The sequence below is a fragment of the Podarcis cretensis genome (genome assembly GCF_951804945.1).
Source record: "Podarcis cretensis genome assembly, chromosome: 10".
NCBI classification, from domain to species: domain Eukaryota; kingdom Metazoa; phylum Chordata; class Lepidosauria; order Squamata; family Lacertidae; genus Podarcis; species Podarcis cretensis.
Genome location: NC_137179.1, coordinates 41357638 through 41374954, shown reverse-complemented (window position 1 = coordinate 41374954; position 17317 = coordinate 41357638). Strand labels below are relative to the sequence as shown.

Here is a 17317-nt window from a genome sequence, read left to right as displayed (position 1 = left end):
AGCCTCTCTCTCTCTCTCTCTCACACACACACACACACACACACACACACACACACAGGAAGTCTTTGAATTATGCCATTCATTATTCAAAGCAGCTGCCTAGGCATCTATTTCCAAGCAACACATTTAGGATTAATGTGGAAGTTCATAAAAAGAGAAAAATAATAACTCAGTCGCAATGGGGGGGGATCCATGTGGTGTTTTTAAAACTTCCTAAATTTCAAGAAACTTTTTCCACATTTTTGTGTCTTCCAAGGAATCGCTGTGTGCTGCAACATATCCTCAAACTGCTGGCTTGCATGAACACAGTACACCTCATTACACACCCTGCACTCTTCTGTAACCATGCACTGAAAAGAAAGGAGGTTCACACAAAAAGTGTTTCTGTTCAGGTGACCCTTCATTACCAATATTCTTGTGCTGGAAACTCTGATAAGAAAAGGCTTCAGTGCTAAACACACCAACTAGATAGCGAGTCCTATTGAAGTTTCTTCTGATTAAACCAACTTAGGAATGTGCTACATTGAGCCCAGACACCAATACGGAAATGTACCGAGGTCAGCCTATGCCAGGCATTGTGGGGAACCTTTTTCAGCCTAATGACCATGTTCCTCATGGGCGACCTTCCAGCAGCTATGTGTCAGTGGGGAGCAGATTCAGAGGCAAAAGGAGGCAGAGCAATGGATGTGAATCTCACCTTTGTCCAGCAGAGGACATTCCAGCCATGCAAAAGTCTACATGCACATACATCTCTCCATCTGCAGCCATCCAAATTGGCAAGGCATATTATGAAAATTCAAGGACACATTCCAGTCATGGGGAAAGCAATTGAGGAGAATGAAGGACAGGGTCTGTGGGGGATGTTGCCTAGGGGGAGGGGGTGCAGCCTAAGGAGAGTCACAACGGCTGAAGGGAGAGGCCTCAGGGGCAGATGTGCTGGCTTCACCAAAGGATTGCGGGGACCCAACATGCCACTGTGAAACATCCTGACATTGATGTCATGAGGAGCCAGGGGCAGAACCAAATGCCCTCTGGAAATTGAGGGGGGCGGCCTCCTCCAAAAATGCATTTGGGGGGCCGAAACTGCCTTGGCCCCTAAGAGTTGGCACCTATGCTCAGGAGGCTGCATTTTGTTTCCATGCCTGAGGCTCCCCACCCTGGTCTAGTAGACCACTGTAAACAAAATGGCAGAAAGCAGCATGTAATATCTAGATCGGACGAATTCACAGAGGATGGAAATTGCTCATACAAGAGGTGGCGGTGGCCACCGATTCAGGCACCTTTAAAAGAAGACCAGCAAATTCATGGAAAATAAGGGTATCAATGGCTACCAAACCTGATGGCTGTGCTCTCGTGGTTTGAGGCAGTGTGCTTCTGCATACTAGTTGCCAAAAACCACAAGGTAAAAAGTGCTGTTGTGCTCAGGTCCTAACTGCAGGTTTCTCAGGGACATCTGGGTGGCCACTGTGAGAACACAACACTAGATTAGATGAGCCATTGGTGTGATCCAACAGGCTCTCATCACGTCCTAAGAAGATGAGCACAGATTCTGAACACTTCTTTTTGCCAGAATTACTACACAGTAACAAAATCCACATGCTCCACCCATTTGGTGCTAGATTACGATACTCATCCTGCCTAGCTCTATTTTGCAAAGAAACAAGGATAGGATTTGAAATGTGCATCATTATTTGATGAGAGTTCAGTAAGACTAGCCCTGTCATTCCCAGTGGACAACACTTCCACATGGAAGATAAAACTTTTTTTTTTTTTAAATCCTATTTCTTGCTAGTCTTCTGCTTCTTGAATATGTGTGCATCAGAACTAAGTCTCTTTGCATAAGGAAAAGATCATATCCCTTCTTCACTAACTGATTCCAAATAAAAGCTCATATACAGTTTCTTAAATTAGCCATTTATATTCACAGCAACTACTCAACCAGAACTGTAATAGCGGAACATTTGCCATCTCACATATTACATAAGTAAGGTTAAAAACAGGCCTTTGTAATAAACTAGGAATGAAGCTGGATATATCAAGATCTGTATACCCATCCCTGCTAAAGTTCAAGTGCTTGCTAAATCCGAAATAATGTGCAGCTCCTGAGAATAAATGCTAAATGCCAGATTTTACTAAATACGGGCAGATTGCTGCCTACCATATTTATTAAATACTAAATGGTTATAATACACTCTAGAATAGAACTCTACTAGCTCCAATTATATTGAAGGTACTTCCTGCTTTCTTTGCACTACCGTCCGATTCCATCAGATTGTAAATGTGATCCTAATCCATGCTTTAAATATTGCAGCACAAGCCTCAGGGCATACACATAAGCCCACTTTTCTGAGGGGGGGGGGACCAAATTAATAGGTGTTCTTTGTCAAGTGCTACCAAACATCACCAAACAGGCTTCACATTTACCAGCAGCATATTTTGCCTGCCCTATTTTGTGATGGCACTGTATAACCACTGACTACAATGCACAGGAAGAGACTGGTCTCTACACGTGGCTAAAGAATATCAGGTTCCATTTGTTTGGGCAAGGTGAAGTTGAAAGACAATAGGTAGGAAGAGGAAGGAATCCTAAGGCATACTGCAAAGTTTCAAACTGCCACCCTTTTATCTACATGGCTCAAGAAATGGCACATGTGCTTTTTAAGGATTCCACTTAACCTCCCTGGGGTTAAGACAGAACATAGTAAGAAATGATCAAAGTCCAGCTGTTACTGCCATTCAGACATGCCTTAAGTCACACGATTTGTAAACACAAATAGCATATTGTCTTGGCAGTGCCCAAATACCATTTTTTCTGGGCCTAGTTTTTGAAAAAAATCATTATAATGTCCTTGACTTCCCTATGAAGGATCTTATCTAGTTTTTGTTGTTGTTGTTTTTTAAAAAAGGAGAATTAATTGTGTCCTTTAGCTGATTTAAGTTCCTGTATTCAAGTTTCGTGTGTTTCTGGCTTCCTGATGTGCAACTTGTAGTAAAGCATAGCAGAATGATATGTATGCACAACAATTATAAATGAGTTATGAACTCCGTTTAAACCAGGCACCCCCAAACTCGGCCCTCCAGCTGTTTTGGGACTACAGCTCCCATCATCCCTGACCACTGGTCCTGTTAGCTAGGGATGATGGGAGTTGTAGTCCCAAAACAGCTGGAGGGCCGAGTTTGGGGGTGCCTGGTTTAGACACTGTTCCCTATCCCTAGGATCTACTGTCAGTTCCTCTCTGCTTTCTGGAGCCCAGAGGTCTGTCTCATTTACTTGTATATGTCCTGAGTTCTGCAAGTCCTGCCACCACTATTGGCTCTCAATATCCCCTGGATCTCATTGTCCCCAATTTATTATCCAGCTTGTCTTTCCCTCCCTGCTGCCAGTCATACAGGCTTCTCCTACCTGGGAGTAGAAAATGCCACCAGGAAGTAAGGCTGTCTGGGCCTTGGAGGGCACGCACCTCCATTTCTCTCCAAACCAAGTCCCAAGAGTTTTCTGTGGAAGGACAATTGTCCCCACCTACCCACCCTGCTTCAAGGCCTGAGCCAATAGCTCACTGCTCAGAACACTTCTTCTTCTGTTCCATCATTGGTTAGTTCCAGTTTATCTCGAGATCTGTACACCCATATAAATAAAGGGAAACATTTTTTTGCCCTCCAGCCCCTTGTAGCCCATGCTGGACACCTCTAGACACTCAGACATGGTTTAAATACACTCAGTCCTTTCCTTCCCACCATAGTATGTTTGTTTTGGGACCAGAGTGCATGAGGAACACAGGACAACAGGGCTCTTAAACCTTTAAGCGGGATATAGAAGAAGCATTTTCTAGCATAGCATTTGTCCTGTTGGAATGGTTGCATCTGGATTCACTGATACTCCCTCTTCTAGACACCTGTGAAAGCAGGTATTTCACCGGACCCCTGGGACCACCGCTCTTGCCCATCAGCTGTGTAATGGAAAGCAGCAGAGAGAGGGGAGGGGAGGGTTTTGATACTGTGCAACTTGATGTCTGATGCAATTGCAATGCTGCAAGATCAAAGCAAGGGGGTAGAAATAGCTCAGCAAAGAGACTTGTGTTCCTTGCTGTATGCAAGAAGTCCCTTTACATTTTGCAACTGCTTGCATGTGGTTTGCAACTGCATCTTAAAGACTGTAGCCTTGAGGCTCTGATATAAATAGTATCAGGGAGCTTTAAAAAAAAAGTCAGTGGAAAAGCTGGAAGGTGAAGCTTGAACAGAGTTGCCGAGAATTGAATACATGCCTCTATTTCCATGGGAAATATATCTGCAATCTCGTCTGTGACACTGTGTGCAGTAGTGGCAGGCAATGGGCAGTGGGGCTGCATTGCTCTCCAAGCTTCCCAATATGGTTTTCTGTGGGGTGGGCATGCATTGGCATGGCTTTGATGTTAGGCTACCCTATGCGTGATTTGGCTCAGATAAAGAGCATCCTTTCCCTTAGACTAATTTACCAGGTACGTTCTATTAATTGGCATAAGTTTTTATTACTTTTATGTTTGTATTGCATTGATATTAGATTGTACACTGTCCCTGAATCAATCAATAGATACATTCTATTCTTTCCTCAAATAGATACATTCATGTTGTTTCCTGTCTTGCAGCAATTAAGTTTAAAGTAAACTTTGAAATCGTCATCGTCATCTAAATGCAGCAAACCTGTTAAGTAGAAGAGATCCAATGTGCAGAGTACATGTGCAGGGCAGCCCCATTCCATCTGTAAGGTCTTGCCATTCATTTCAGAGGTAAGGGTAGCATCGTGCCTACAAAGGGATGCATTGACATGCTTTCCTTTCCTTGAGAAAGACTGCTTAAAGTGCATCGTGGTTCCATCTGCACACTGGAGCACATATAAAGCTCTGGATCAAGGGATACGACTTTCTGATGGAACCAGAGGCAATTTGCACATCCAAGGGCTCAATTTCCTTCTTATTGAACCTATATATATATATAACTAAACACTAAGTGTCAGTGCTTAAGTCCAATAGTTAAACCATACAAAAAGTGCTTTGTAGCTTCTTACACTGGATCTTTAAGGAACTCATATACGTATTATCCATTGAGATGATGCGCTGCAAACGCAATGTTTATGAGTTAAAATGACTGGGAATGTTTGAACACCCAACGTACCTGGGGCAGTGCAGAGTTGAGCTGCCGCTGGAGAGCATCTCTATCGTAGATGACATCCTGGAGGCGTTGCTGGGCCAGAGAAAGGCTTTCCTGCGTCTCTCGAAGTGTGTCCAAGAGACGGTCCCTCTCATCTAGCATATTCACCATAAGCTGCTCAAAGTGAGAATCCGAGTCCGAGCCACTGCTCTGGGACCCCCTTTGGCTCATCGGGGTGTCCTCATTTATCGTGGGCATCACTTCACACATCATTTCTGAAAGCAAAAAACAAATGGTGGGAGGGATGAAAAATAATCCTCTAAGTACCAATAGCTTCTAGGAAGCTATTATATATAATAAAGTCAATCATTTCCTGGCAGTAAAATAAATAAATAAATAAATAAATAATAATAATAATAATAATAATAATAATAATAGATTTATTCATTGAATTATTATAATCATTTATTATTAATAATATTGTTAATTATTAATAACAATTAATAATTCACAGTTCTGGAAGTGTTCCTCTTTCAGGAGAGGGATACGTTTAAAGTCTCACCAGCAGATTGACACAGACAGTGTCCTTTGAAATCATGTCAAAGATTTCATTTTCTAAGTTTGTTTCTTTTATCTGACCTTTATCCACCCACTCACTCTCCTGCATGCCATCTTCTGACTGTTTGGAGTGGTGCCCATGGCTACTATTAATTGCCAAAGATAGTACTTCCCAACACTTTCCTATAGCAGAGCTCAACTTCAACGCTGGACTCAGCAGAAAGTCAACATTAAAAATGTCATAATGCTCCACCCTTCTTGGCAGCCTAGGTTGGAGTCAGGCCTCCACTTAGGTGATCTCTTCCAATAAGAAAGCTAATTGCCCTTCACATAATTCCTTCCTCAAAATGAAGAGGACAGAAATGCATTTCTACAAAGCTAATTTGTTCCAAGATTGTTGCAGCCTAGCCTAAGGGTAGCTTTTGGAAAATCAATTAATGTCACAATTATCATAACCTATCTTAAGGTGCCTGGTGCTGTACAACACAAGGTAATTTCACAAATCCAATATGCTGTTGGATATTTCTCAATAAACATTTATGGCCAACATCTTAGAAATTCTATGCTAGTTCAGAAGGTTATTAACCTTAAAACATCAGGAAATGAAAATGAACAGAATCACTGTGTACTAGCTAAAATTATTAACTAATATGCCGTCCATATATCACAACTGTAGCATCAAACCATGACCATTCTATTTTGCCTTTGATCTCAAGTGATTCTGCCATTCTAGTCCATGCTATTGGCTCCCATTCTTGTTCTTTTCCTAGATGCTCTACTCTTCTTGTGTGTTAATATTCCGAGTGGCTTATATTGGTGTTTTATCTCTGCTTTTGGACTGGATTCCTTTTATATAGTACTTAAAGGACTGAGTGGGAAAGTGAGCCATGCCAATAAACATGGCTCAGTTATTTACAACTGGGATAGATACACACAAATTTTGAAGCATCAGACAGCACTTCAGACAAGTTTGCTGTTTACACCTTAACGCCACGTAGCCTCAGCCAGAATACCTGAGATCACATAGCACACTTCAGTCTCCAAACCCTATAACTGCCACCTTAGCCACAGCACCCTTTTAACTGTATCAGGGCAGCCAAAGAAAGCAGAAGCCAAAAGTTCTTCCTCAAGACTTTGGTACCTTTGTTTTGTTAATCATATGCATTGACTGAACCGTATTGTTGCCTCTGTGTATTGATGGAAAACAGCATATAACTTCCAATGCGACATAAAAATGTTCTCCTGAAATAAGAACTCTAGGAAGGCTATTTAAGTTGCCTCAATGTGTCAGCTGTACATTGCTCACTTTGTTTGGCTATATTTATATAGCCCCCCCCCCCCCCCCCGCACACACACACAACACACGTTCCCTGGGCTGCGCAATGAACATTAAAAGGGTAAAATATATCAAAACAATAAAAAGCAATAGAAAAATATGAGGGTAGGCAGAGTGATTGCTATTGTTCCTTCTGCCTAGAATTCTCCCTGACAGCTGGGAACTGTTAGTAGGCTTGCTACAGTGACAAATTGCTACCTGTTGATTGGTGCTGTTACTGTGTGCTTGTTACACGAGATGCCTGTGAGCAAAATCGCCATTGGTGGGTAGCTGCATCTTTTTGCTATAAAAGAGATTGCCACTGTTGTTGCATTTGTTACTCTTGTGATGTTTCCCATGTGTGGGTAAGTCACTGCTGGCTGGGTGTGGGTACCAGCAAGCTAACATGGGGGCAAACAGAGACTCAGAAGCAGACATCCTAGGTGCACCATACAATTGGGATGCTCAGGACACATAATGAGCAAGGCACCTAGAAGTAGTTGTATTTAATTTGGTTACACCAGAGGTTTAAGACCTGATAGTTCAAGGTTACAATTAACTGGGCTCTGAGCTGGACAAGGGTGAAGTAGGAGGCAGTGGATGAAAGCATGATCCATGAACGTATATTTCTACCCCTAGTGCATTGTCTTGTCTTTTCTTTTTTCACCTTTTCTTTGCCACTAATGAGTAACTTTCCAGATTTTTCACCATGGTTGCAATCCCACAAGAAACATGTAATTGCTCTCTTCTCAAAGCACAGCAATCTAGCAGGGGAAACAAAACGCAGTGCTGTAGAGCCAAATGGTAGCGCTCCCCAAGGACCCAACAGCACACTTAAGGCAAACCGCCATTGATATCTATGAACATTAGGGCCAATTTCAGTGCAACAAGGTCAAACCAAAAAGCTTATTCTTCAAGCAAAGGAAGACCCGGAAAACCTGTAAACAACAACTAATGTTACATTTTTGCAGTGCTCCTATTCAATGTTGCAATCAGCTGTAGGATACTGCATTTCCCTTTCCTCCAGATTTTCATTCTTTCCCCCTGCTCAACAGACACTCAATATTCTATGGCCACTGAGCGTGCTCAGTCCTTACTGGACTGCTTTTGGGGGGGAGATCTTGCCCTTTCAATCCCACCCCCTCGTCATTTTTGCTGCTTCTGCAAACCTGCATGCCAATATCAGCAACTCTGCTTTCACTACACAGCTGTCATAATGAAGCACCTGAATTTGCTATCGGTCTCAAGCAGGGCAACAACATTTTGCACCAAATATATGCATTAACCCAGGACTGTGAAAAACCCCCAGCATCAAAGACATGAATCTATGGTCCAGCTTGGGTCTTACATCATGGCTTTTAAACAAAAGTTTTAGGCAGTTGAAAGTGCAATAGGTCTGCAGGCAAGTCAACTGAGTAGGCGGCTTCTGCATACAGCTGAGTGTTTGATTTGTCCTGTGAGGATGCCTAAGGGGTCAATTAAGCAGAATGACTGGCCTCTGCTGCAAACTGAAAGGTATGGGAATTTTGACTGGAAATCCAAATAAAGGTTACTTGCAATGTTAAAAGTTGACTATACTGCAGGGTTGTTGTGTACTATGCCAGTGGCAGCTGGCAACATTTTGACTTGGTAGGGCTGCAGTTTTTAACCTTGCTGTTTTTCTTATAACAGGATTTGTTTAGGAAACTGTGCTGAGTTCTATTGTCTCCTCACTAAAAAGCATCAGTTATTCTCTGCACATCTATGGAGTTGAGAATAGCTTGCATTGTAAGAGGGCCCCTATGATTTTCAGGCAAGATTGACTCCATACCTCTTATTTAGAAATTATTTCATACCACATGACATAAGATTTTGAATTCACATATTCATGACCCATACACATCCATTGCCAAAAAATAAATTCAAACTTTTTTAAAATGTAAGAAGCACTTGCTACAAGTTGCATGCTGTTTTTCTCTCTCTCCCCCCAATCAATTTAACTTTTCATTATACAAAACACTTCTTTCCTCTAAAACACTTCTTTCCTCTAAATTGAAAGTACAGAACAAAATGCTCCAACCAACAGATGAAAGATTATTGCTTCATTTGAACCAAGGCACACCAGAACATACTTGCAATGCATGGCTTTGTAATAATCTCTGGTCATGTGCAGAGTTCACCACACCGGAGTAATTGTAATCAGCCTCTTACACTGAGATTAGGAATCATATTGTCCAGGTTTGGGGAAAGATGGGTAGTCAGTCAATGTGATATGCAAACAGTCATAGAGACCAAACTTCTCATTTTAGAAACTGACAGATAAAGTCACAAAAAACACCCAATATAGAAATAATAGCAAGAGCATTTCCCTCCATTACTCCATATTCATGAGATTCAGAATTAGGAAGGGGCTTGTTGGAAGCAGATCCACACACCAATTCTGGAAATACTCTGGAAAATACTTGCATTTGGCTTAAGATCAGCTTGCCCTGCTGTGCTCTACCCAGCAGCAGCAGCTGCAGTTTTTAATGTGTGCATGCAGAAAAATTGTTAATACAGAGTTTGCTGCAGCACATGCAAAAGATGTCCATAATTTCTCCTTCCAATTCAATTCATATAAATGAATGCAAAAACATTAAGTTTTAGAAAAGCATATTTATTATAGAAAGTGACTCACACTGTGATCACTGTTATTTGCTTCCTTCTCTTGCAAGGAAGGTCATGAAACAAATACTAAAGAAAACAAAAATGTCCTTCAATGTAGGAAACACTCCCTGTTGCTTCTCTGGTTAACAGAACATGCAAAATATATGATGAGATCTAGCCTTCAAGGAACAAGCTCTGAGCATGCTCACAAGCAAGGCATGATTTGATAGGGCTGGAACACCCTCAGTCCTCCCCACTCAATGCAGATTGCCTTGATAACAACAGAAAGAAGGGGAAACGGAAAAGCTGGTAGTCCTCCAAGAGATACATGGAAGGGACCTCTTTACCAGAGTATACTTCTGGATTAGGACTGTCAGAGTGATGCAGAGAGCTGATTAGACAGAAAACAGGTAATGGTCAGAAATGTTTCCAGAGCTTCTCTTGAGTTCAAATGGATGCATGTGAAACAGGAAAGTGTGTGTCTTTGGGGGTTTTGTTTGGTGGTGGTGGTGAGTTAAAAACATGCTAAACATTCTCTTTGTGCTGTGTCCCAATAGTGCAGCCCCACCTGCAATGTGGGTATGAAAGCAGTGGGTAGCAGGGTAGGATTTTTCTACTTTCTCAGCTCAAGTTCAACACCTCTCCTGAAATACAGGTGACACACAGCAAGATTGTTGCACATGCTTTTTTCTCAGTCACACATCCTTCCAGGCCACAATAAAGGCAATAAAGGGCACTTGCTTTTGAATGTGCATTAGCATTCATTTCAAAAGTCTCACACCAAGGAAGAACAGAGTTAGAAAGAGCTGGAACGCTTTTTCCTTTGCTGCTGATACCTTTTGAGGACACTTGTGGGGAGGACCTGCTAGTGCACCACCCCACCTTGATTAAAATCTTGAGGTACATGACCCCAGTTAAACTTGCCAAAATATACCATTTGTCTGATAATAAATGTTGGAAATGTAAAGAACATGAAGGTACATTCTTTCACCTCTGGTGGACTTGCCCTAAAGTGAAGGCCTTCTGGGAAATGATATATAATGAGTTGAAAAAGGTATTTAAGTATACCTTCACTAAGAAAGCAGAGGCCTTCCTTCTGGGTATTGTCGGCCAGAAGGTGTTAAAGAAGGACCGAACATTTTTTATGTACGCAACAACGGCAGCAAGGATACTTATCGCTAAGAGTTGGAAAACCCAAGATCTACCCACGCTGGAAGATTGGCAGATGCAGCTGATGGACTATATGCAACTGGCCGAGATGACTGGTAGAATCCGAGACCTGGGAGAGGAGAGGATTGAGGAGGACTGGAGGAAATTTAAGATTTATTTACAAAAATATTGTAATTTGGTTGAATGCTAAGAAGGATGCTAGATCATAAATAATTGCCTACCATTGAATTAGATCTGATTTTGACGATAAGTGAGATTAAGGAAAATATAAACTTTTTGGAGAATTGCTAGATTTTATTTAAATGAGTGGAGATAAGATTGTAAACAAGTGGGTAATTTGCCTGAAAAATTTCTTTTTTGTAATGATGTAAGTGGGAGCGGGAGATGTGAGGGAGTCTAAAGAAGCGACAAAATTATGTTTTGATATAAGTAATGTTGTTTAATATTTACGCATTTGTATTTAAAATTTTTTTAATAAATTTGCATTAAAAAAAAAAGAATTTGCTGCCAAAAAAAAAAAGATTAAAATCTTGATTTCTGTGGACAGCTCTCTCCCCCCATCCCTGGGGACATGACCTATCCAGACAATGAGGTAGTTTGCTCTACTTTTTTATATTCATGTGATGTTTCTTCTGTCTTCTTTCTCCAGTCGGTTCTATGTGTGCTGTATGCTGATTCTTGTTGCGCGTGTATAAAACCTATAGTCTTCTTCACCCCAAAGTGTCTCATTGCCTCCAAATCACAAAGAACAGCTTCCCTTTGGAGGAGCAGTGGGCTTTCTTCCCCCTCCCCCCAAGATGCTTTGTACTTCTGCAAATACAGTAGTACCTCAGGTTACATACGCTTCAGGTTACAGACTCCGCTAACCCAGAAATAGTACCTTCAGGTTAAGAACTTTGCTTCAGGATGAGAACAGAAATTGCGCAGCAGCAGCGGGAGGCCCCATTAGCTAAAGTGGTGCTTCAGGTTAAGAACAGTTTCAGGTTAAGAACAGACCTCCGGAACAAATTAAGTACTTAACCCGAGGTACCACTGTATCAGGGTTCCACTGAGTCTGCTAATAGCTGCCTTATGTGCTTGAGTGCTGATGTTCTGGCTACAAAAGCACAGGCACTCTCCTCTAAAGATATTTAAATGGAATTTAAAATATTATAAGAAATGAATGATTAAGCAGAGACTAGATGGCAACCTAGCAGAGCTGCCATAGCAGCCAATTTTCTGCACCGTCAGGGAGTTTGCTCTAAGATCTTAGAGATCTTGTCCAACTCCATTGTTTAAATTAATCACAATAGTGGAGTTTCTCCTAAAAGTCACTTTTAAATGAGAAAGAAAGAGGAATTAAAAACAACAACACTGTTTAACCCCAAGAGTGTTCATAAATCAATTACAACCTAACTCTATTAAAATGCATAGGACTTTTGCTATTTACATCTATGGGAAAGGGATTGTGCACTGCAGTTTTAAAATTACTCCTGTAATTTGAGGTTATGCCTTAGCAATGATATATCTGAGTTAAGTAGAAAAAAGAGATTATTTAGTGACTGTCGACATCTTTCTGGAAAGAATATATATACTAAGATAGATCTTCACATTAAGCTTAACTGTGGAAGGTTCAGATGTTTAGTAAAAATGAGGGAGGGAGCGAGGGAGGGAATCTATCCAATAATATACCATGTGTGCCCTTTCTTCTACAGCAGGCTTTCACCAACCATACTAACTGCTGATCTTTGGATTCATTAAAATGTTCTGATGAGGTAATTGATTAACAAACTTACATCGAAGCTCACAAGCCTATCAAGTGCCTTCACCTTACAAGACAGCTTGAAAGGACAGCAAGACAGAGATAATGAAGCACAAGGCTCTGTGGTTATTGGTCTGAAATTCTTTTAATGCCACTATTTGTTCTTTATTGCAGAACAAATAAACAAATGGGATTGGGGTCCCCCCCCCCAGAGATGTATTTTCTCCAAGCAAATAGAATTACAAAATAAGTCAGTAAGAAACTCAGTCTGATATAGCATGAGAAAGGTACAGAGTGACAATCTGAGTTGGGCACTAATAGAGGAATTCACGACTTTTCATATTAACATGAGCATCTAATTCCGCCTCAGCTAATCTTGATTGACTGCACATCTCATGGAAGTAATGTTTCGTCTGCAATGCCCAGCTCTTGGAGATCCTGTAATTCATTGTTTGGGGATGCAAAGCTTAGTAAATAAAGAATCCTAGATCAAGCTTAAAACTTGGATTTTGTGAGTAAATTTTTTTGGACTTTTTTTTACACTGCAAAAATTGTTTAATGGTGAATTCAAATATGAATTCTTTTCCGTGATCTCTTTGGGTTTGCATGCATCAGTTCTGTCAATAAAGAATATTGCATTTCCAGAAGTAACAAGATTCCTATAAGGGGCAATAACCAAAAGTTAACGTAGACCCTTTGGCAAACTTTCAGCTGGACAATATCAACCATTATAATATCCTATAATAGCGAACTCCTTCTCTCTGAAGTGGTGCACACACTCTCATATACTCTGCATCTAGTGTGCTCCTGGTTTGCTACAATCCCTATCTACCCTGCTGTTTCTTATGAAATACTGCATTTTGCTGTTTTTCCCCCAAACCTGCTTCAATTCAAATTGAGAAAAAGGAGGACTCAGCTGCATTTTAAATCACTGATCGGTAACCCAGCCTGAACGTTCATCCTTCTTTAGCAAAAATGGCACCACTCCCACACAATAATTCCTCTTATCAGGAGGCTTGGGGGAAACCCCATGATATATAAAAAAAGAGGAAGACAAGTTTTTGTGGTGAGAGGAGAAACTAGAAGACATCCCCATCAGGACTGAGCATGCTCAGTGACCACAGAACACTCAGGTAGGAAAAGATAACTCAGTTGGTACAGCATGAGACAATCTCAGAGTTGTGGGTGGGGCAAAAGACTTCTGCCTTGCAGGGGGTTGGACTAGATGACCCCCTGTACCCCTTTCCTTCTCTTCCATTCTGTGAACCTGTGGGAGGGGCATATCCTGGGAAAGGGCACAGTTGTCTATCTGGAACAAGAAAACTCCAACATTTCTTGGATAACATATCCATCACTGGTCCATGTGACTCCAACATCTCAGCAGAGGTCATTCCCAAACCAGAAATCTTTAACTTTAAATATTTAACTGGAAATATCAGGGATGGAACTGGGGACCTTTTGCAATCAGAACATATGCTCTGCTACTGAGCCTGTCCAAGGATATGGTTTCACAATACAGTACTAGTACTAACAGAAAGTACCATTTGAGATGACTGCTTTTTCTATAAAAGCTATTTTTATCAATGTGTTTTACATTATTGTACAAAGTGCTATAGGTAGTATTCAATGCTAGTCCTGCTCAGAGTAGACCCACTGAAGTTAATAACCCTTTGTCAGTCATGTGTATTAATTTCATTGGGCTACTCTGGTACACAAAGCTCACATAGTGCAAACTGCAACACATCAGCTAGAGCAGTTGGTAAAGTAAATTAACCATTAAGTCCTGTGATGAGATTTACTATTCCAAGATGCATGGGAAATTAAAACAACTTGCATAATTCAAAGTTACCAGAAGGAAGCAATTATATAATGGTATATATCCACTTCACCCCAAACAACAGACCATTACAGACTGCAACTTTGGGGCTTTCTGATGTGCAAAAGGCAACCTATATCAATCCTTAATTTGATCAAAATTGATCTTTATTCTGAATCACTACCATGGAGAGGATGGTGTGTGTGTGTGTGTGTGTGTGTGTGTGTGTGTGTGTGAAACCTCTGCAAACAGCACAGCAAGTCAATCCTAGTTCTTTCATTTCGACCCCACCCACCAGCTTCTCTCTACCTCTTGATATCAAATGCCCCAGGTGAAAAAAAAAAAAGCTCAGAAATCAGAAAAGCTCAGAAATTCACTCCGCTCCACAGGTCAGTCACGTTTGTTCCCTGGCACATGTTCATTGCCATTCTTCCTTTTTTAATTGTAGGGATGGGAGAGGAGCAATTCGTGAGCACAACTGACTGCTCAACAAAGGCTCCCTTCTTATCACACTACCGTTCAGCTATAGTTCACCTTGAAGGCTTCCAGTTTCAAAGGATCAGGGTGTGGGAGGGGTGTGGTTTCTTCTATATTCCGAAGATGGTACTATAAGGTGACTTTCCCCCTGTTCTTGCTAAACCCTTCCCTTGGGAGCCCTGCGTGCAATTTCATTTCTCCATTCAGGGAAGCCAAGTCTTTAATTGCACGAGCTACTTTGCCCCTTCGGCTACATCCGCGCCATCCCCCTTCGCTTTTTGCCTGCCGTGACATCATCAGCAGGAACTCACCCTGCCCTTCGGATACTACTTCACCCAACCATATTTACAGCACCTCCAAAGAGACGCCGCTGCTGCCGCTGCTCTTGCAGCGACCAGCAATTCCTGCGATTTTCTTCTCCCTCTCCCGCCCCCCCTCCCACCTTCCCCTTTCCAGATGCTGTCAGCTACACCTCACTTCACCCACGGAGAGCAATTCCTGGAGGAAAATCCGTGCCATTGTCTGACTTGCACACTGCATGCATCTTTCTCCTCCTAGTTAACTCCTTCCCTCCCGCGCTGCTTCAGCTGAACTGTGAGATCACCTTTGAAAAATTAAAAGAAGAAGAAGAACGTAGAGGGTTGGCAAGCGAGAGATCGAGAGATCCTTTCCACTTCTCCGCACCCCCCCCCACCCTCCACCAGCAAGTCTTGGTATTAAGAGCTAAGTCTTGCAGCTGCAACATCTGCCACCCAGAAACCCAGCCCATCCTTTAAGGGAATAAAATAGCCTTAAGAAGTTGACTTCATTGAAAGACTCGCATGTCCATTTCCAAGGAGAATCTTTAAAAGGCAGCAGCCCCGGCTGATTCCCCACCACCTTCCCTTTCCCTTTGCAATGGGATGTGCGGGGCGGGGGCGGGGGGTGGTGGTGGTGGTTTGAGATCTGCCTTTGCCCTCTGGCTTTGCAACATACCTAAAGCTTGGTCTTCTCCGCGCGTCTCTCGGGAATCGGTGGTCCTCGCCCTGGCTCCGCTGGGCGCTCACACACAGCCGGCGGCCGTCGCCGCCCCTCCACTCGCCTCCCGGGCAAGGCTGCCAGGACCAACGCCAACGCCGCCGCCGCCGCTCCTGCTCAGGGAAGGCAGCCCCAGCGCAGCCCGCCACCCGCTTCGGCCGCCAGCAGGAGCGGCTCGGCGGCACCTCAGCATTTTCCTCCGCCTGTCACTTCGTCGGCAGCCGAAAGGGGGAAACATCCATGGGGAAAAAATGGCATATTACAATTTTTTTGCTTTGAGGAGCTAGAGCGCGGTTGAGACCATTGTTAGGAGGAGGAGAGGGGGGAGAGGCGGCTCTTAAAGCTCCAGCAGCCCTTTTTTTCCCTCTCCCCCCCCCCCCCGTGGCTGGGAAAGTCAGCGGATTAAGGGGGGGGGAGAAAGAAAGCAGGGATTTTGCTTTTCTTGGAATTAAACTTTGCGGAGTGACAGCTGGAATGGCCTGCGATATATAATTTTTACAATGGCTAGAAAATCGGGCAAGCTGCGTTCCTTACCCGCGCAGCACAATCCTATGTATGGATTTTGCACTTTGTTCGGTGGTGTTTAGCAAGAGGTAAAGGAAATAGAGGAGGGGTCCGGTGCGTTTCTCTCAGAATTAGCAAGCGCAGCCCTATGCATGCCTACTCGGAGGTAAGCCCCGATGAGATCACTGCCAAGTAAGCGGAGTATAGGATTGCAGCCCCTAAACCTCCGCGCAGTTGCTATGGGTTTCGTTAACTAAGGACTGCAGCCGCTGAGTGTTCGCGCCGCATCATTACCAGAAAGGCTGAAAATCAACTTTGATGATGAACAGGTGCATGCATTCATTGAGGAATAACCACCACCACCCCTTCCCTAATGTACAAATATTTCAGGAAATCCATATCGGCCGTCAGCAAGAGAGCCTCATACTGTAGTTCCATATTTCCCCACATCATGTAAAACACACACACACACACACACACACACACACACACATCCTGCCTTTCTTTCGCCCTCAAGGGGTACACACAATTCTCAGGCATGGAACAAAGCGGTGTAGGCAACCTGGCGCCCTCCGAGCCTTCTGGACTACAACAGTTCCCCGCCCCCCTCCACCTTTTTCTCCAGGGTGGCTCACACTATCCTTCCCTCCTCATTTAATCCCAACAACGACAACCCTGTGAGGCAGGTTAGGCTGAGAGGCAGTGACTGGCCCAGCCTCATCGAGTGGGGGATTCGAACCCCGATCTCCCAGGTCGTCGTCTGACACTCTAACCACTATACCACTCTGCCTCAGTCCCTGGTATCTCCAGGTGGGGCTGGGAATCTCCCCAGTCTGCCCGCCTGCGGTGCTCAGTGCCGGATTTACATATAAGCTAAACAAGCTATAGTTTAGGGCCCCACTCTCTTGGGGGCCCCAAAAAAATTAAAGGAAAAAAAACCTGGATGTGCGTTTCTAAAATATAAGCTAAA

At 42.9% G+C, this 17317-nt stretch overlaps 1 protein-coding gene across 3 annotated transcripts in view; it reads right to left on the bottom strand.

The window, feature by feature from the left end:
• The window catches only part of PPFIA2 (PTPRF interacting protein alpha 2), a 293474-nt gene extending 277408 nt beyond the window's left edge, over window positions 1-16066 (bottom strand). The window contains exons 1-2 of one of the 3 annotated variants that reach the window (XM_079991813.1): window positions 15802-16066; window positions 5149-5399 (exon numbers count right to left, since the gene is read on the bottom strand). In XM_079991813.1, coding sequence (XP_079847939.1) covers window positions 5149-5397 — 249 coding nt within the window. In that variant the 5' untranslated portion in view covers window positions 5398-5399; window positions 15802-16066. The remainder of the gene's footprint in view (window positions 1-5148; window positions 5400-15801) is intronic. The other 2 variants (XM_079991806.1, XM_079991807.1) reach the window with 2 other exon arrangements.
• Between the last annotated feature and the right edge of the window lie 1251 nt (window positions 16067-17317).